The following is a 21,837-nucleotide window of genomic DNA, read 5'->3' as shown; positions in this document are numbered from 1 at the left end:
ATGGAGTGGGTTTTGATTCAAGTACAACGGAAATCAAGAACACCTGTATAAAAACAAATAGATCAATAATGTTGTCCTTATTTTCCTCATACAACAAAGAGGGAATGACCACAGGCCAAAAGCTGCAAAACTGTAGCTTAGGTGCGCCTGAGGCCTACCGTAATACATGCATGCTAGATATGTGACAAAGGAAGAAGAAAACACAGTCAACAATAACAATTGATTACATGATACATACATGTGTAAGATTTGCATTTAAAAAATAGAACTGTGCAAGTTGCAACAACAGTTAAATACTCCACTGGTATAATATGCGCAAACACACGCACACACTCAAAAAGAGCAAAACAAAAAGAGACGCCTTTACACTATACCTTACAAAATATTCTTTATGTTCTTTAGGGGATGTCTTCGTCGAGGGAGCAATCACCTTGAAGACTGCAATCGCTTGACGGCAGTCATGTCTACAGTCAAGCAATCGCAATTTTCACAAGTCCATCTGTCAATGTTTTGACAAGTCCACCTATCAAAACGTTGGCTCCAGCGCATTCCCTGCTCAACGATTTGTAATCACTTCGTGTGTTTATCTTTCCCTGAACTTCTGTCTCTTTGTTTCCATTACGACGTACCGTTGATTTCGCAATTGAAAGCAGGCGCTGTAATGTGGTTATTTGCAAAATTGATCCGTGAAGCTTCATTGAAAAGTTCGCATCACTCTGCATTTTGAAACTGATTTTTTGCCTGTAGATATCACTTGTTCCTGCTGACGCGACATGAGTCCTGCTTACGATATATTCAATGTCTGTTATCATTATAATATGCAACGTGGTTTAGTCTATCATGTTACGCAAATACTCTTGTACCTGCTTAATGAAATAAATAATATTCGATTAATCAACATATCCTGGCAGACCAGTTGGTGATGCATAGTTCACAGATACACAAGCACAAACGTAACAAGGCACAACGAAGACGCAGGACAGAGGGTCAGCACTCTGTCCTGTGTATTCTTTGTGTTTTGTTACGTTTTTCCTGGCATACCTATGAAAGATTAATTAGACTAACATAGTTCGTCAATGTGCGTTTCCTACAGATGCGTTAAGCCCGCTGAGAGATCGCTGGCCCTTGGAATCCTGACAGTCATCTACCGGCTCGCAGGTGAGTGTTTCGGCCTTGCAAGTGGTAGTCAACCACTTTGCGCTATTTCTCTGAGCCGATGCTTTAGCGGGTCCTCTGTTGAGCCACGGTAGACGCTGTCATATACAAGTCTTTGCAGCGCTCAAGAGCTCGTACACGTTAAGCTAATATGTAAGTGAATGGTACGGTGGACACTGGAAGGAAAGGGTCTAGGCACAAAGGCAAGCTTTTGCTAATATTCTCTTAAGGTTGGGACACCAGTTACAGTAATAATAGGCTGTACAAAAAAAAAAGGATGCGGAAGTTTCGCGTGAAGGTGAAACAGTGAAAGCGATATCGAGAGATAGATCTAGCGTTGCGCTGGAGGAATGTTCGCAGCTTCCTGTGGCACATGACCTTGTACACGCGCTACCTGCGGATTCTGTTGCCTTTTTTTAACACGAGAGTGTTTTATGCCCGGGTCCACCACGGCTCCACTGACGTATTTTTGTCGCGGATATGACGTTGTAAAATCTACAATAACAAATTGCAACGAAAAAAAAACTAGAAATTCCGTCACCGGGAGTCGAACTTACGACCCCTCGTTCCGCAGCGCGCGGCGCGAAACGACTCCGCCACAGACGGCACGTTCTCCATCATCCTAACGACGAGCTATTTATTTATATTCACCATTTACAGTTGGCGGTACTCAGAGATCGGCGGCACTTCAGCGTGCTTTCGCTATCGAGATGTCGCGAAGGGCTAGAAGGGCGCGCTTTAAAGGTCGTCGCCCCGCGCGTTGCGATGAGTGCGTGCCTGTACAAGGCGTTGTATCTTGTGAGCGCGCTTATCTCATAATGGGGGTGGTTTGTGCGTCTCGTGCTCTCACCGCAAGTTTGCGTTGAAGTTATAGAGAGCCCGAAGGGCACTTTGCTCACTGCCGCGGCCGCTTTTGCGAAAGGAGCGTGCTGCTCACACACAAATAATTTACAACTGTGACAGTTCGCGCTCATCCTGTGTATACTGGTGTGTTCGTTTCGTGCGTCCTCCTTTGTGCTTGAGCAGCGCGCTTTAACTGTCCAGCTGTGACAGTTGTTAGTTCGCGCTCATCCTGTCTTTGTTATTTCTGTGCGTCCATTCTTATTGAGCAGCACGTTGCAAGGTTCGAGCTGCTTGCCGTTCTTCGCGTGAAATTACAATTTGTTTCTATAGCGTTCATTCCTTCGCCTTTGTGGTGAAACAATGCAAAACAAACGCTCAACTACATCTATGAAGACACGTTTCACTTTCGTGTTATACTGGTTCCTCTAACAGAGGGATCAGCCATTTTTTTTATCTACGCGGGAGTCAAGCTAAAAGACTTGATCGAAATGAAATATTTAGCAGTAAGTAGCTGTAGATGTGAGAGAACTGCGCCAGCGATACCTTTGGTTAACTAATTAAGTTTAATTACATTGTTACCCAACACTAGTCAGAAGACAGCAGTAGGCATCTGTTGCGATAGCCAACTGTACTGGCTATGGCTGCTGTTCTAAATATTCCTAGATAGAGGAAGCATGCGTGTGCTGTAAGAAAAATCCGAAATGTACTCAACACATTATAACGGAGTGAAAGGATATCCACCCAAGACCCATTGAAGGCGTGCATCTTCCAGAGGCTTGAGGTTTTAAAGCGCATGGCAGTACTAACTGGTCAGTGGTTGGTATGGGCAAGATACGTTGGAATATCGGCAAAAAAAGATATCAGGGATGAGATTGATAGAACAGGAGTCGTTACAGGCGTGGGTAACAGTACGCTGAAGAAGAATAATTTGCCCCCCCCCCCCCAAAAAAAAGAAAGACAGGCAGGTTGCTGGACGGTAGTGCAAAAAATGCAGTTGACTGCAGGCCGCACCCCTCTTCAAAGAGTGCCATCATATCCTCCTTTTGAAAACGTTTAGTAAATCTACAGTGTTAATTTTTATTTGTCGTTTTTCATTTGCGTTCTCATCCTGCTATATTTTACTTCCATATTTCTGATTATTTATTATTAATTCATTTTTGCCACCATTTCCTTCTCACAGCTTTTCTTGTTGTTTGTTGCGGTCGGAGATTACCAAACCTCGTACCCCATTGACAAAGTATGGATGGAAGAGGGCCATAAACACGCCGTGTTAAAATAACGACAAAAGAAACAACATTGTTGCTCGCCCATGTTCGCAGGCACCATCCCGTCTCCGGTGATCATGGGCGGCATCGTGGACGAGGCGTGCCTGGCGTGGCACCGGCCGTGCGGCTCCAGCGGCAACTGCATCGCGTACAAGAACGAGGACATGGCACGCGGCATGTTCTACGCGCTGATCGTCATGCTCGCCATGTCCATGCTGTTGTTCTACCTGTCCCTTTTGGCGCACCGCCGCCACTCGCGCAGGCACAAAGACGCCAGGTCGATGCCCGCGGTTTGCGTGGGATCCCGCTCGCAGTCCATCGCGTCCCCAATCGGCACTGACGAGCCCTCACCTGCCAATGGGCTATGAGTGGGTGCAGGGAAATGCGGTGTCAATCACTCAAGATGGCCATCGTAGCTCGTTTACTTCTATTATGCACACAAATCTTACTATGGACAGCAGCCTTGCGTATATGTACTTCAACGCAATGAAACACGCCGTGCGAGCGATGATGATTCGATGGTTTTCTTTATTTTTTCTGCTGCAAGGTCGAGATATGGTATAAGAGCGTCAATACAACGGCGGTGAGTGTACAATGAAGTTGCGTATTGGGGAGTGTAGATGTGATGTGACTCTAAAAATGCCCAAGAAGCGACGCTATACACAGCTCAGCAGCGTACATTGTGGTTGAGCAGACTGTTAAACCGAGTGTAATTGTCATGTTTGCCGCGATGGCAATGAGACTTGGTTTTAAACGAACCATTCTGTCATGTTTGCCGATTTTGTATTTGTGTAGTCGTCCTCAGAACTCTCCTCTCACTGCGTGCCGCTATGAGGAATCAGTCAAGACCCGCGTGGATAAAGTTAAATCACTCAACGGCCATCACTAGTTAACGGACACAATTAGTAAAGTGAGCCAATTGGTTCCATGAAGTTCACTTGTTCCTTTATTTAACGGGGAAGTGAACTTTGGAGAGTTGTGTGGCGACAATCGAATTCTCAAATACTCATTGTCACAGGCTGGAACGCCCAGTCCACTCCCAGTGCTTCAAGTGGTGCGCAAGGCACTCACCCATTGACGCTGACTAGAATTTGGCGGGTACTGGAGGTAGCGCATGCAATGGTAAACTGCATTTCCAACGGTGGAATTACCGATGAAGGAGACGCAACAGCCTCGTAAAAAAAGCTGCGCAAAATACCTTCTTAGCCTTAGCTACATGTAACGAATGGATGGACGTCAAGTTTTCCTTCTTTCAGCTGTGCGAACCAAGATTACAATAGTTCCCTTCCTATGCGATATCTTGTCACCATTTTACGATCAGGGAGCTTTGCGCTGCTGAATGGCTCTGGCTTGCCACATATATTCACGGCCATTGTGAAACGAAGCGTTGTTCGAAACTTCTCCGTTTGTCATGACCATGGATGCCACCGCTGTTACTCCCTCTGTGAATAGTTGCCTCACTGGTTGTCGAATCACACCGCGTTGCTTGAACGCAGGAGCCTGATCCGTCAACTGTTGGGCCACCACCGCGCGCACAATTTCTGAGCGCCAACACAAGCTGAGCCCAGGACCTGTGCAGAGAAATATCTGCGATATTAACGAGGGGCCACACAGGCTGCGGGACTCCCTGCTGTCGTACCCGGCCTACACTGCTTCGCCCGCAACAGTGGAATCCGGCCTGTGCATGCTCTGGCTGGACATAAGACATATATTTTATTACTTATCAATACCGACGCCAAGAATAGGAATGGGCCACCTTTCTATAATATAACCGATAAACCAACGAGCGACAGGTCGGAGTACTCCTCTACCAATCATAACAGTTGATGGGCCGCGACGGCAGAGGTTCGCACTAAGACTGCAGAGAGGGCGTTCGAAGAGATGGCGTCACGTTGCATGTGCGTTGCGCTGCTGCCTGCCGGTGCATCACAGCAGCGAGGGGCGCTCACATACCAAATGCGCTTTCGAGTGGTGGCCGGGAACCTGCAACAAATAGAGCCGATGGCCAGCTTGCCTCTTTGAAGTCGTACACGACTCAATGCGCGCGGTGGCGAAATTTGATAGAGCGTCCGCTTCAGTGCGGAAGGTGCCCAGTGCCGACTGGGAACCCAAAAGTTTTCTTACAATTGGTAGATGAGTACTCTGACCTCTCGCTCAGTGGTTTATCGGTAATATTATAGAAAGGTAACCCATAACGATCGACGCGAGTCTCTGGGCGCACTTCGACCCAGCATAGCCTTGGTTAAATGGCAGAGCATCAGCCAGCCCTGTGGGAATTGATGCCGCCAGATACGTATACCGGTAAGATAGGTACAAGCGGGCTCCGGGAGAGACGCTCGGCATATCGAAGTTCCTAGTCGCTTGCGACGACACCCACCCTGTGCGAAACAGACGGTATGGTACCGACAAACCTAAAAGCTAGGCATCCTCTCAAATATCCGAGGGATGAGATTTGGAAGCGTTGTGTGCTGCCTTCGTATTCTCGGCGCCAGTATTGACAAGTAATAAAAATATGTCTCAAGTGCACGATTTCTATCATTCCTTGCACTGTTTCTCTAGATATGCAACCAGTTCAATAAGTGGTTAAACAAAGTGTGTTCTAGAAAAAAAAGCACCCCCACAAAAGCATGTCCGCACATGTCCGCATATACGAATGAAACACACACTGCAGGGGTGTTTTCAAAGCCTCATTTATCATTCGCTGACATGTGACAAGTACTCTAGAAGCACGCGAAGCAGGGGAAAGGCACACGGACTGTCTACGAGACGTTCCACAGAGTTAGCATGAGGGTCGTGGCGCTTGTTCCATGCACTATAATTGGAAGAGCTATAACTTAACGCTGTACGATAAAGTACGCGCTCTACATTGCAAATTTAGTTGAGTAGGTGGTTGTTTATTTCCAGGTAATGTTGCGCAACCCACTACGATGCATGGGCAATGAACCGGGCGATAGTCGGGAAAAAGACAAGCGATAAAAGCTTAAGGAAATTAGGGAAAATCGGAAAAAAAGGCGAGATATTGTACTCGCTATAGAGCGTTAATGTAACTGAATGAGATTTTCTGAAATTTTGTTATTTAGTTCCACTTGAGCAGCATCAAAGTACAGTCATGTTCAAACGAGGAATTTACCAAGAAAAAAGTGTCAATCTCGTTTACTTGCTTTAAATCTTCTGCTTACCTACTATAACAAAGAGATGTGCGTGTATGTGTGCGTAACGAGCTAAAAGAAAATAATGAGCGATTGTTCCCTCAAATATGCCACCTTCATCATCAGCGTTAATGGCTTAATTTTATTTATTTGCACTTTATATCGTTCATATATTTGTCGGCACCTTCATTTTCCTTTACTCATTGCGTTATTACTTTTTTTCATGTACTACACGAGTTCGAGGCTTATCTGCCATAGTGGGTGCGTTTCAAAAGTACCTTCTTTTTTTTCTTCAAATTTCGACAGCCGGACCTTCACAAATCCTACTGCCGCACGATTCATGGCCGATCCCCCATGGTGGGTTGAGCCATTCCTCTAGGAACCAACCAACCAACATTAGGCAAGCGGTGCCACCCGTCCGGTCATAGAGAGAGAGAGAGAGGGAAAATATTTATTGAAAAAAGGCTTGTTAGTGAAGGTGGGGGGTCCCTTATTCCAGGAACCTTCTGGCCTGGACCACCCATCCGGCTCGGGCGATGAGTGGCGCTTCACTGAAGAGGTTTGATACTGGAAAAATTTTATCGAACGAAGTTCTTTCCGTTTCCTCCTAGGCAACGGGCCTGCTTTTGGTCCACTGCATTACTAGCTTAAAGGAGGGAAGTAAACTGTTCTTGGAATGCAACATCAGTGGCCCTCAGCGCGCGCTTGCGCCAACGAGAAGTCTTCTTGCTCTTGATTGTTCGACCACCTTGGTGATGATACGTGCAAAGCACTTTAGGGGCCCGGGCTGCCGTTGCTGTCCTAGCTTGGTGTACGCGTGCTGGCACGCGCTAGCGCGTTCGGACCTGTATCGGGAACCAGCGCTGGAGTTTCCGCGGTGTGGGCAGTGCCGCCCTGGCGGTCAAAGTGCGCATACTCCAGCCGCTCCCGCGGCCGAGAGTGGAGACTGGTTGAGGCGATGCGGGCGCGCATCGCCGAAACAAAACTAAAGGATGCTGGCGGTACTGTTGCGCATTCAAGTGCCACAATACGTAGATATGAGGCAGGACGTATCCTTCTATGCTTTTCCTGCTAAAACATAAGAATAGGAATGGATGCGCCGTTGCATCCCGGCAGCCAGGCGAGCACATTATGTTCTGCTCTTGCTCTCCTGTCTAATGGCGCCGGACTGGTTTCTAAGCCGAATGGCGCGTGTCTGCTAGATTTATTCGAGTGAGGGCCAACAGTGGAAACCGGGGCCAACGAACAGAATTTGATCCGCGTTTTGTCGTAAATAAACCATGCATATTATGCAGCATGCGGCATATGCACCAATTTTTTCATCTGACCACCACCGAGCTCCTTCTGATGCCACCGCGTGCAGTGAATATGATAGATAGGCAGGTAGTCTACATTATTTGCAAACAGTTAAGCAGAAAGGAAGCTGTCTGTCTACGAGATGCGTACATGGGCACGTTCGGCGAAGCCTCTGAACTGTTATGAGAAATACGCACCGCGATGGATGCCTCCGTTGAACTTCACTTGTGCTACAGACAGATTTCTTGTCACGAACAACGCAGCGGACTACTCGAAGCGTAGCTTTCTGGAGTCAGCCGATGCGGGGGTAAAGCTTGTTTGTGCATTAGCTCGCAATTTATGCCTCGCTAGAAAAGGGCCAAATGTCTTGGATTTTTACTCGCCGTTTAATTCGCCTTACGTACTGTGTTAGTTTTTTTGCTTGCCTGTGTCTGCTTAGAATAAACGCGTGTTTGATCAACATCGACAATTGCTGGCATTTTACATGCCAAACAAGGTATGATTATGAGGCACGCCATAGTGTGGGAATTAGGATCAATTTTGACCGCTTCAGTTTCTATAATGTGCGCTTAAATCTCAGTACGCGGGTGTTCTTTTTATTTCAACCCTATAGAAATGCAGCCACCATGGACGGGAATCTATCCCGCGCCCTAGAGCATCAGAGCGCGGCACCATACATGCTATGCTAGCACGGTGGTTTGCTTGATAAACGTCCGCGTGCATACATACCACGGGCTGGGCATACATACCACGGCAGAAAAATAACGCAGCCACCCCTTGCCTCTTAATTTTTTTTTACTGCATTAGTGGGCAGCTGGTATCGACACAGCGCGCACTTATCAATGAGGCTTGTGAGCCTGCACTAGCTTGACACAAATCGTAGCACGCAACCAGAAAATGGTGACAACGGAGTCGCCACCACGGCAGAGCACTGTCACTTCGACGCCGTATGCACAGACGTAGTCTGCTTTGCAGGTCTTCTCTCAGTTTTCCAGTGCTTTCCTGAGAAAGTAGCCTTCAGACAAAGTTATTTTTTTCTAAGCCATAGAGCAGTACTACTGGCGCAATGGTTGCTCGAGCTGTTCGCGTCAAAATGAAGCCCGGGAACGGCGCACGCGCGTGGGCTCACCGCGGTACAGTGCGGTCGGTCGTCTGAGCGCGAGCGGCACGGCCTCCGAGATTAGCCGGCGGCGCGGAGGCCGTGCGAGCGGCTCAATTATGTCGAGACTTCCCGCCAGGGCGCGCCACCTATCCAGCGCTGGTCTCCCATAAGGGGCTGGGTAAGACGCTGTGGCCTCTCCCCCTTACACTCTCTCAGCAATCACGTGATGGCGTCGGGGAACGAGATTCTGCAGACGCGCGATGAACCCGCGTGGCCTAAGAGTTCGGGACGAGTAACAGCAACAACAGCTACAGCGAATTCATGGTGTGCTCCACTTGCAAGGGCGCGTTAACATCGGGCAAGGTGCCCGTGATGAACGGAACTTTAAGTCGACCCATGCGCTGCTTCGCATCCCCAAATGGTTCCCTTTAGTGGGAGATGGTGTAATTTTTTGTGAAGAAGGAAAGCACCTGCTATGCCATTATTTGTCTTTCTGCGGATAAGCGAGGTACCCGCTACACATCTGCAAGGTATTATATGCATTTTATTGATGCGGCATGTGGTTGATGACGACAAACAATTATGGTTGACCACTTGTAGTAGGTGGGAAGCTTTAAACCACGCACTCGTTGCGCAATTAGCATTGTGTGACGCCTGGTTGTTATTTTACTCTTCTACCACGCTATATTGCACACGTTAACGCGATTACTTGCCTGACATGACGCCTGTATATGGTTATTTTTGCAAAGAGGTTTCAAGCATCGGCGTGGCTCTGTGGTAGAATACTCGAAGGTCACGCAGAGGGCCCGTGTTCAAATTCCATCCGATTCTGGATATTTGTATTGCGATTGCAATTATACGGACACTCTCGTAGGATTTTTGCCATCGACGTCATGTCCCCTATATGTTTATGTATGTATACATAAATAAAGGCCAAAAATAAAATTATTCAGGAGGAAAAAAATCCGAAACGCTCGACCGAAGATTTCAACCTGTGGCCCCTCGCTCCGCAGCAGACAATTACGCCATGCCTCAGTCGTTCTCCAGGATACTAACGGCACAATACAAACGCACGCGGCGTTGGGTGAAACACACGTACGGGACGAAGGAAAGAAGGTTACTCTTAAGGGCTCGTTTTTCTTTGTTAGACACAATATTAATGAAAACTAACAGACAGTAATGCCAAGGAAAGTATAGGGGGTGTTATTTGTAGTAATTAGAATATAAATGTGAAGAAAGTCAAGTTTCAATCCATATATATACCCCATAAAGTGGACGGGGAGATGACCGCCGCCGTAGCTCAGTGGTAGAGCATCGGACGCGTTATTCGAAGGTCGCAGGTTCGGTCCCTGCCGGCGGCAGGTTATCTTTTCGTCCACTTGACTTTCTTCACATTTATATTCTAATTACTACAAATAACACCCCCTATACTTTCCTTGGCATTACTGTCTGTTAGTTCTCATTAATATTGTGTCTAACGAAGAAAAACGAGCCCTTAAGAGTAACCTTCTTTCCTTCATTCATAGCGAGGGTCTCGTTCTGGCAGACATGGTGCCTTCAGGTAGTATGCGAGGGATTATTGGTCAGTTGCCTGCTCGTAAATAGATCACGTGCTACGTGACGCCAAAAAGGCAAAAAAAAAGAGTGATCCACACTCGCCGCCATGGCTGCGACTGGCGCTGACTGACACTCCTAAGTTTCAATCCATATATATACCCCATAAAGTGGACGGGGAGATGACCGCCGCCGTAGCTCAGTGGTAGAGCATCGGACGCGTTATTCGAAGGTCGCAGGTTCGGTCCCTGCCGGCGGCAGGTTATCTTTTCGTCCACTTGACTTTCTTCACATTTATATTCTAATTACTACAAATAACACCCCCTATACTTTCCTTGGCATTACTGTCTGTTAGTTCTCATTAACACGTACGGGACGCCACACGTGGCGAAATTAATATTATGCAAGACTCAGGCGATGCTGCATCGTTGCCCGCGCTGCGTTTACGTCGTATCACTGGCGACCTAGACTAGCTTTCCATTTTGGGGTTAGGGTGCCTTGATGCCCGAGCGCTCCGCTGAGGGTGAGGACAGGCGCGTCGTCTGCTACGACGGCCGCCATTGTGAATCCTGCCGCAGCTCGGCAGCATGCGAAACGCGCTACACAAAGCGCTTGCGGTGCGCGGATACGTCCGGAAAAAAGTGCACGCTAGTGAGCTTTCTCTTTTCTTTTTTATTGCTGCTATTGCTGTTGTTGCCTAAGTGTTTATTAAGGAAGCATGTAATTCATGTAAGCTGACGGCCTGTGCATGTGTTATGCGCTAGAGGTAGACGTACACTCTGTTATGTTGAAAACGGGTCCTCTTCTTTACGCCGGAAAGGACCAAGTCTAAAGCCTTACCTAATTTTCTCGTAAGCGCTGCATTCCATATACACAAATAATCGCTTAAAGTATTTGTATACATGTCAGCAGCAGCAGTATATGTATCTGAACACACACAATTTAGTGTTGCGAAACTACCTAAGCGCGATTAAGGTGGCTCATTTTGCTAAGTTTGCAAGCAATTTACTCGCGTTTATTATAAACGACATCATACATAGTGTACACATAATAAAGGGCCGAGGGGCAGTACGGTGCGAATATCCTGCTAAAATGAAACGAAAGCTTCTATATCATTATTAGGGCTGACATTCCTCGCTCACAAACTGTAGCCGCTAGTGTATCGGCACTCGAGTTGCACCTTGAGTCCTTATCAAAACGATGAATACGTTGTTGAGTAGTATGTCGTAAAACTTTGCATGCGCGCAGTATAAGTGCGTTTTCCCTTCTTTTTGTATCTGCAGTTTCTTTTTCTGTAACTGCGGGTTTTCTCGCATGCCTAACTGCATGCAGATTTTATTCAGTGTTTCCAATACTGTTTTACACTTCGTGCGGCAGATGCAGGGCGTCGTTTATTTGTCTCTTTTATTAATATCTGGGGTTTTACTTGCCAGAACCATGATATGATTGTGAGGCACGCCGTAGTGGAGGGCTCCATGAATTTTGACCATCTGGTGTTCTTTCACCTCCACTGACATCGCACAGTACACGGGCCTGTGGCATTTCGCCTCCACCTAAATGCGACCGCCGCGGCCGGGATCGAACCCGTGACTTTCGGGTCAGCAGCCGAGCTCCGTCACCACTATACCACCGTGGCGGACGCATTTTTTAAGGCGTAAATGGCTCATCAAACGCGCAATTTGACCGTCGGCGTCCCGCGTCTATGGCGTCAGCGTATCACGACGTCGGGGACGAGGGATGCAAAAAGTCATCGTCACGTGATGACGTCACCATATCGTGGCTTCACAAATTTTGGCGTGACGTCATATGATGCTGTTATCACATGACATCGTAGCTTGGTCAAAAGTGGGCAGATCACGGAGGCAGTGCAAAACCAGGTGAGGTGCCTCCGATCTTGGAGGCAATGCAAAACCGCGCTAGGTGCGCAAAAAACTAAAAAGATGGCTTTCGCTTTCGAGCCGCCTTAAGCGAACGCATAAGGAACCCTGTGAGTTTTTATTTCATTAACTGGTTTTTCATGGCGTACTCATTGTACAACTTGACTTTGTTTGTTGTATTTTTTTACTGACATAGCGTGTGCACTGTACAAAATGCTTCCCTGTCTTCTTGTTGTTTTCATTCGTCTTTGTATAGACGCTTCGCGAGAACTGTTTGTATGCGCATTCCTGCATGAGCCTTCAGGGCTTACATTATTAATAAATAATTAAGTTATGCTTGCTCAAAGAAATAAAATACTGAATGTGTGTGTGTGTGCGTGTGTGCGTGCGTGCGCGCGTTAATATCCAGCGTACAGTCCATTTATTTGTGCGCATTAATGCTGCGCCGACAGAAGCAATTACACAAATAAAACGCAAATTAAACAGTAAAACACAACTGCCACTAGTCGATTCACAGTGATCGTATAAATGACTAAAAAAAGAGGAACTGCGTAATTATTTAAGAGAGGACGAAAATGTAACCTTGAATCACAGAAACAGGGAAGGATAAAAAACATTTAACTGCACACATACATACATGGGCATCAGAGCAGCACAGAAGGCGTACTTGAAACACGGAAAGGAATATAAAAAACAAGACCCCGCCGTGGTTTTAGTTATAGTGCTTGACTGGTGACCCGAAGGTTGCGGGATCGAATCCCGGCCGCAGCGGCCCCATTTCGATGGAGGCGAAATGAAAGAGGCCCGCGTACTTAGATTTAGATGTACGTTAAAGAACAACAGATGGTCAAAATTTCGAGAGCCTTCCACTATATACGGCGCCTCTCATAATCATATCGGATTCTTGGGACGTAAATTTTCACAAATAATTATTATTAGGAAAAAAGAAGAATTTGGTCTGCAGACAAACACGCATAATATATTCCATGATACATTTCAAATCACAAAAATAGCGAAAGCAAAATCAAAGGCAGATACAGGACCAACCAAATGCAGTAAAGAATGTTTGCGAAGAAAAATGCATGATTCATGCACACGTGAACCAAAGCATTTTAAGCATGTAGCTGATATCAGTGTGTCCATTTATTACGCAAGGTTAACACCGGCAGAAGTTATCTTTGCATGTGCATTCGAAATACCGGCCGGAAACTTAGGCTGCAAGTGCATAATGTGTTCTTCGGATGCCGCTTGTCACGTTTGATTTTTACTGTCCAAAGAAACCTGGTATCTTCAAAAACGATACAGCTCCCAGCCTTTCTGGAATGATGGTGCACTGCGGCACGCAACACACGGACATGGTGACGGTAGCCAGCGCATAAAACTGGAGGGAAACGAGCACCGACCTAAAACAGCACGCGCGCCATGCACAACAGACCGGGCGGGGGATTCAATATGGCTGCCACGCTGCCGCCAAGGCCGAGGAGGCGGCACCTGCCCTTTCAAAAGCTGACACCACTCTAAGCGGGCGCGGGCGCATCGAGGCACTCTATTTGGGGTTGTAGCGCTGTGCCACTCGCGGCCAGTCGGCCAAGGAAAAGGAAGAGTGTCCCGTGTCTCGTGGTGGCGCGAGCTAGTGGGAACGCTTTGGCTATTGTAGACTCATACCGCAGGAGTGAAGAAATGAGACGGCCGAACTTGAATCACAGTATATATCAGTGTTGCAGAGTTGCCAATCGGGAATTGGAATGACTCCAGAATCATTCCACATTTTCGTGACCCCGGAATGGAATGGGAATTGAATGGGGACAACGCTTCGAGGAATGGAATAGGAATGAAATTAAGCGCCTTTTGCGCAGAATCAAATGGGAATGGAATTACGTCTTTTCCCAAAATACAGCACGTTTTCGTCTACTGGCTGTTTTTCAAACTTCAAACATTTTTAAGTCAGAGCCTGAAACTTAACAATAAAGCAGTATTTTTAAAATGGCTTAACTGATTACAAGCACGGTACATTTATAAGCAACGCGTATACTACAATTCTGTCCTGATATAGACTGTGTTGCTCCGAAGTTTGTCTCTATTCTTCGCGTAACCGCGGTTCTATGCCGCTGGTATCCGTCGTGCGGAACTACGGCGGCGGCATACCCCCCCCCCCCCCCCTTACGCCTTGTGATTTTTTCCCCTCTGCGGCGCTCCAGCCGCCTGCTGTCTCCCCACCCCTCACTTCTTTTTTTTTTTTTTTTTTTTTGCTTCTGTCGCCGTCGGCGACTCGGATGCATATTCGAAAAAGCGCTTCTCCATGTTGTGATGCGCATTGACGCTGGCGCGATGCTTGTGTTCACTGCGAGCTTTGCGCGCCGTCTCACCTCATACTCGCCCACCCTTTTGCAATGCTGTCCCCCCTGTCTAGACACATGGGCGCATTTGCCCGAAACTCTGTCGGCGAAGGCCTGTAGGTCAGCGCAGCACACAGTCGTACACGATGAACTGTGTGCCTTCCCTCTCCCTCCGTACAGAGAGAGAGAGAATAAACTTTTGAAAGCATTGGTTCGGGAAGCCAGCCGAAGCAGAAGAGCCCACGTAACCACGGCCACGTACTTTTGCAGTTCTTAATGCATGTGATGACATCAGGTTTATGGTGCGTTCATTCTTGACTCGATAAAACTATCAAGATGCCTTTCCTACGTAGAGGAATTACAGGAATGGAATTGAACTGCCCGGCAATTCTCGGAGTGGGAATGGGCTAAGTTTTTCATTCCGAGGAATTGAAAGGAATGGAATTGCGGTAAGTTCTAATTCCTCGGAATGGGATTGAAATGGAATGGAGGCGCCCATTCCGCAACACTGGTATATATCTTACACAGTGACCAGAATCCTGAGGCTAAAATTACAGCGTAAACGCACAAGACACCCACAAGACGACACAAGCGCTGACTAACAACTGATTTATTCTTTCATACGCCAATGCATATACAAGCCCAAGGCAACCTTACCGCACATGCGCACACAATAATAGCTCTAAGTCCACAGGGGGAGTTTAGTACGTCTTGTGCTTTCACAGCAAAGTTCGCGTTGAAGCTGTAGACCGCACGAAGATCACTTTGCTCGCTGCATCGGCCGCGTTTGCCAAAGGAGGGAGCCAAAGTAGGGGCTAGTTGAATAAGAACTGTGACAGTTCGCGCTCTTCCTGTGTATACCTGTACGTCCTTTTCGCGCGTCCTTTGTGTTTGCACAGCGCGCTGCAAGTGTGTTTTCTCTTCCTGCGTCTTTTGTGCTTGCGCAGCGCGCAGGCAAGATTCTATAGCTACTTGCCGTTCTTCCTGTGACATTCCAATTTCTTGCTATCGCATTCATTGCTTCGCCATTGAGGCGAAACTGTGACTTTTTTATTGATTTCATTTTTGCTTATTTCGCGCGATTATGGTTACGGACACCGGCGGCGGCGGCGGCGGCCAACTACCCCACTGCCGTCGTGATGTGATAACAGCTTTCGCTGTAAAACCTGCAAGGCCAGAACCCTGAACACTATACAATGACGGGACAGCAGGCCAGGCAGAATAAAGGTGTGGTGCAGACTTGGCGCTCACCCCCCCTCCTGCCCCGCCCCCCCGTGCGCACGCCTATGGTCTTCGTCAACGTCATGATCATCATCAAAGCAGCCTTTGAAACGCGTGAGCACGCTATACCAGTTCGCGTGACAGTGCTCTGCAGCTCGCGCTTGTGCAAGTCACGTACGGCACGCTCATCGTTCGCACTACGAAGAAGAAAGCAGCAGGTTCCGCCCACTCGGTCATTATCTCTCAACCGTTCACCCGGTAAGCTGAGATAGAATGGACAGCTCTGCGTTGGCGAGCTTTTATGCATGTAGCTACATCGCAAAGACAGATGTGCGACGCTTAGGCCGCAACAGTGAGTCGAATCGGGTCGACTCAGATTTGCAAGCCCAGTTCGATTATATGCCTAGCCTCGATCGAATTGAACGATCGTCGAGTCAGACTGAGCAAGCGAGACTGACGCAGGAGGCGACGCGCCAGCGTGAGTGGGATCGGTGCCTATCCCGTTTCATACATCGGGTGCAACGCCATGGAAGCTAGCGAGACTTCTTGCAGCAGATGCGTTTGAACCAAGGAATAGTTCAGTGAGCTTGCCACCCGTAAGGTGATTGTCTTGTCGTTTTTAGGCTGAGTAATAAAGATGTTTTGTGCCTTAGAAATAAACAAACACCTTTATTTATACGCTTGTCTGTACGTTGTTCTCGATAGCTTAGTGTCTCCTTGTTTTCGCATCGTGGCCTCCGCGATTAGCTCCGGCCGGGCGCAGCCGGTGCTAACATATTTTCACTGACCGAACGTCTTGCATAGCTTCCACAGCGCTGTACCTGGTGTGTGAAACGGAGTATAGTTCCAGCAATGGAGGCACCCGTCACACCGTGTAAACGCAGCGTGTTACCGCGATTTCTGCTAAACTGGAAGAACTCCCCGTCTAAAAAGTAATACTAATACTTGATAAAGAAGTAAGGTTGGCTTCAATGATGAGATTGTCTTTTCAAGAGCAGCGGTTCGCGTCTATCTCATGTATTAGAAAACACGGCGGGACGATGTGGCCGACTCCACTCCACGATATAGATGTATTCTTCGAATGGGTCAAGATGAACTCGGGGTCTGCTGTGGCTGGCTTCGTGATCACGTCTTAGGTTTAGATTCTCAGAGTTAAAATTACTTTTCTCTTTGTTATATAAGTGGACTCCACATATCGCTGGCGTCAAGAAGCAGCCATGGGGACATTATATGCCAACTGCGCAGGCTTACAATGGTGGATCGCTATTTTAGCGGCGCGTCACGTTCGATATATCATGCTAGTCTTATCAGTCACCACTCACGCCAGCTGATCCAGTTGATAACGAGCGCGAACCATCGCTACCTTAGCAGTTGACAAACGCGAAAAGCATTGGCATCGGCAAAGGCATCACTTCAAAGTACCGACCCTCGATATATGCCATGCATTAAGAGCGAAAATAGAAAGTTAGCATCTTCAGATGGCTGGTAACGATGAAGAAATTTAGTGTTTCAATAATTTTTTATTAATACTGACGGTGATACATCTGTAAAGGTATTTTGTGCGCGGTCGTTAAATTTCGCAATTTTCTCCATAGCCATCTGAATTTAGTCTCTCCTTCTAATAACGAAATCGACACAGCAATATTCACTAACACAGATGAAATGACAACATCCTGTTTCATTGCGCCAAACGTGTAAATATGTCTCATAAATTTGCGCGATACATGACAAGCGTTTTGATTTCTGAATTAGTGTACCTTTAACGCGAGTGCGAGCAGCGAGAAGAGACCTTCGCGTGTGGCGTTGCACGCTCTGTTTAGCTAACCTTGCGTCTGGGTGATACCTTAAGGGTGATTCCACGTAAGATCGAACAAACGATGGCTGGTCGTCCTCTCAAATTTATTTCAAAATTTTATATATTATTGCCTGATGAGTGGAAAGAAGAGATCCGCAATTTGTTTTGCCGTCCAAAATTTTTTCGAACCACAGGAAATCAATAATGACGAAGAGGTGGAGTGGAGCGCTCATCCGCTCTGCTGTTTTGGCCAACTTTCGTTATGAATTGCACAAAATATATTAAAGTTAGGTAGCTGAAATTTATTTACCAAAATATATGCATGTTTTTGCTTCTGCTCAGGTATTTTTAGTTTTTATGTGTAGTGCAGATGTTTTTATAAAAAACCTCAAAAATGGCCCAATCGGCAAATATTTCTTTACTTTGAAGGTTTTTATCTCAAAAACGCCTTGTAGTAGAGGTACAAAAATTCCGCATTACGTTCTTCGCATGCTTATCTAGCAAAGTGCCAAATCTTGTATTTATATAACTTTTCAGTAAAGAGATATGATCGGGCTAAGTTCAAGAAAACACCGAACAGTGAAAACTTCTGACGACAATTAAAAAAAAAACCATTTTTTATATTTCTTAAACTTTGTCCACTTATTCTCCTCCACAACAGCTTTCACAATCATTAAAAACTTGTTGCATAATGTCGTTGCACTAATAGTTACGGCCCCTCCAATGAGACCCTTTGGCAAGGATGCGCAATTCCGACTTTTTTCCCAGCCAGTGTATACAATGCAGGCAGGGTTGAATTTCTTTTTATTAAAAGGTCAGCAGGTACCTAAAAAGGTGTCGCCGGCACTGAAGACGTTAATTTTGAAACTATTGCGTCACTGCAGCGGCTACGAGCGCGGAGCTACCGAATAGGCGCGCGCGCACCCGAGATGCTCGTTGTAAAAGACGGCGCAGTGAGAGCTCGTTTTCCGCGTCCTGAGACCGATTGAGTTCGAAACAGCATGAAAACATGCATGAAGTGCGGGAATGCGAATCGATGCGTGAATATACACAATGGTTATAAAGCGTCTCTAATTTGCGCCATATAACGATGGGGTAACAGGCGTGAACCTCGAACGTCGTTCTGTCGCCTGTGAAACTCCACGCTGCGGGAGCCGTAAATACATTATTGCCGTCATTCTCATTTTTTTCTGTACTTGCACTCGCAGGCAGCTGGACAAGATGGCGAGTCCAGCGCGCAGACGTGACGACGAGCTTCCACTGGCTGAAGGCAGCACTCACCACACGGTGCAGAAGACGCAGAGCCACAAGAAAGGGAGGAAACATGGGCACAAGGGTATCGTTTACCATAACTTATTTGATGAGAGGGTGGGGGTAAATATGTTGCATGCACCTCGTGTACTGACAAAGCTACTACGTTAGTCCATGGACATCTAAATACTTGAAGCCGTAGGCACGAAACAAAGAAAAGATTGCTGTACAACCATGCGTATCAAGAAACCAAGCCTTATGAGGTGGGTTGTGTACGTGTAAATAGAGTATTCGTGGGCATATCGTCGGCACCAGATGGTAGGTTATGATCCTACGTAACGCAGGCATTTACGTAAGATCACATACACTAGTTTTATCAAAATTAAGTGCGTGCTACACCACGATGATGAGCATATCACAGGTAGCCGTCGTTGGCGTATTCCTCCGAAGTCGAGTAGCGCTTGACTATAGCTTGCCGAGTCGTAGGAGTGCATATGTAATGTCTATTACAGCGATATAAAAGCGGACATAGGCAACACTGCGACCACAATTGACGTTACCCCAGCATGACAACTTTGTAGCTTCTTCCTCCAAAGCAGTTTCAAGCACTGGCGTGGCTATGTAGTAGAATACTTGACTGTCACGCACAATACCTGGGTTCGATTCCAGCTCGAACCATGATTTTGAGTGGCACGAGTACGGAGTGACTCTTTGCTGCCTTCCCGACTACCCTGGCAAGCGCCGGTGCGAGTTTTCTGAAAATCCTAATAAAAATAAAAAAAATATATATAAAGAGGATGGAATGGATTAAACTAAGGTTCGTATATAATAGAGAGGACATTAAAGTATGCCATGAATGAAACCCACTCCTGTAAAAATCCCTGACGGGATTGACAGTATTAATAAATGAATAAAAAAAGAATTGAAAGCGTAGTCATATACTTTCAAGAAATTAGTGTAAACAGTAATTAACATGCCAGAAATCCATTGGATCGGGCCCCTCGCGGCACCTCACAGGTCAGATCTTTACCACGCGCTTCTTTTCTACGTCGCTCCGGCATCGCGCGAAACACAGTTCACCTAAGGAATACAACGGGGCACACCAACGCCGAAAACGTATGTAAAAACATACATTGTACTTGAACAACGGTGCAAAAGACGGGATCAAGAAAGTGAGAAGACGCATACAACGCTGTTATATTAAAGGCAGTTGAATATAAAAAGAATGGAATGAGTTAAGCGAAAGGTTGTATACGATGTATATTAATGTATGTCATAACCTAAGGTACGGTAAATGACCGCGAACATCTAGCGCGTTGACGACACATCCTCGCCGCACGCTCTCTCCCGGTTCTCCATCCCGTTGCGCCAGCTCTGCGCCGCGTTACACATCGTTCGCCTGACGTGTATTACAGGACGGGGCTCACGTAGGGTGCAGTAGCTCCGGAGCTCGCCAGGTGTCGCCCACTTCGTCCTTCCTTCTCCCTTCTTCCATAAAGAGCGCGCACCCGCTTAAATCGCCAGTTATTTTCTGGGTGTTCCGTGGCGCAGTGAACTAGAAGAGGGGTTGTGGGCTCACTGGCGTCGAAAGCGTTACGCCGCTGATGTCTCCTTGAGAACTATAAGGAATACCCCAGAGTACAGGAACACAGACGGGCTAGTGCCACTACCAGTACCAGACACCTTCAAGTCAAGGATTGGGGTCGCCTCCAGATCTTGAAACGAAAGTGTGTTATGTCGGGATGCTCCAGGACTTCACTGACATCCTCTCCGTCACGGATGTGACGTCGGTAAAATGATAAAGAACATGACCCTCAATACTAAGGCTCCCGGCTTGGGCCTGGAGCGCCGAGAGGACGCGCTTCGGTGGTCTCAGAGCAGCGGAGGCTTGCTTCCTGATTCCCACTGCATTTCGTTTCAATACAGTTTGAGTGAGTGCTTTCTTGCAGTGAGAGACACGCCAGCGGGCAGTACCCCACTCCCCTCTGGCTGGCTAACTGGCCAGGTTAACTTCACCTACCACAAATGTTTAATAATGATCATTGACGTCAGTCGTCGCGATGGAGATGTGCCGCTAGGATCAACGTAGGTGCGTCCACATCAAACGGTGTTATAGCCGCCAAACACCAACATACATCGTGTAAGCGCTCATCTATCAATGTACAATAAACATTCAGCTACTTTCGTAAAGACTTGTTTCACTTTCGTGTTATACCGATTCGCATGGCGGAGGGATCAAACATCTTTGTTGTTCTTTGTGTCTATGAGGATTTTTGACGCACAAGTTCTGGCAGTGGTTATCTCGAAGGTATTGCTAATTCTGTAATTTATGCTAAACTGAGCAGCCACGTCGAATAGTGATTTCTAAACTAGTTAAAGAATTAAATGGCTTGCAAGTACGAGTTAAGTATTTTTCTTAACGTCCCTCATTTATCGCGTGAGTGATTTGTCTTTAGGTAGCTTGGAAACGCCTAATAGGGCTAGCGTTTCTTCAAACAATAAAGGAATGAACAGCTCAGTAAAAGTAACTTTGAAAACTCATCCTAAATCTGTTATTTCCAGCATTGGACTTGGAATAAATTCAGCTGTCATGTTTGTCATATTTATTACGCTTCAATATTCACCTCCGTGGTGGGGATAGGGTTTCATGAGGGCTGGCTGACGCGAACTGCTTCATTTTTACGCACCGTCAACAGGCAGCAACAGGAAAATTAAGATAGCATATCATCAGTGACGGAATTGTTCGAGGCGGCAGTAATGCGCAGCGAAGGCAGCAAAGTTTAGCGCAAGCGGGATCTCCTATTGCTCAATGCAGCATATCCTGTGTTCAAGTAATGTTCAAAGAGTCTGCTTGAGTATAAAATTTACGCCGCGTTCGAATGAAAGCGCAACAATACAATTGCTTACGTGGAGGGAAAGAATGCGCAGTCATGACTTCTTTTATAATAGCAAAATGCTCTAACACCACTGTCAAGCTAACCAGGTTTTGCTGA

General features: G+C 46.9%; 1 protein-coding gene across 1 annotated transcript in view; it reads left to right on the top strand.

Annotated features, from left to right (window-relative positions):
- Positions 1-21,837, top strand: part of LOC119381939 (solute carrier organic anion transporter family member 4A1-like) — a 74,051-nt gene that overhangs the window by 25,857 nt on the left and 26,357 nt on the right. The window contains exons 5-7 of the mRNA XM_037649688.2: positions 1,094-1,158; positions 3,318-3,540; positions 18,802-18,961. Coding sequence (XP_037505616.2) covers positions 1,094-1,158; positions 3,318-3,540; positions 18,802-18,961 — 448 coding nt within the window. The remainder of the gene's footprint in view (positions 1-1,093; positions 1,159-3,317; positions 3,541-18,801; positions 18,962-21,837) is intronic.

The sequence above is a fragment of the Rhipicephalus sanguineus genome, chromosome 2 (assembly GCF_013339695.2).
Source record: "Rhipicephalus sanguineus isolate Rsan-2018 chromosome 2, BIME_Rsan_1.4, whole genome shotgun sequence".
Taxonomy (NCBI): domain Eukaryota; kingdom Metazoa; phylum Arthropoda; class Arachnida; order Ixodida; family Ixodidae; genus Rhipicephalus; species Rhipicephalus sanguineus.
The sequence above is the reverse complement of the archived record's forward strand: the minus strand, read 5'-3'. Positions and strand labels throughout refer to the sequence as shown.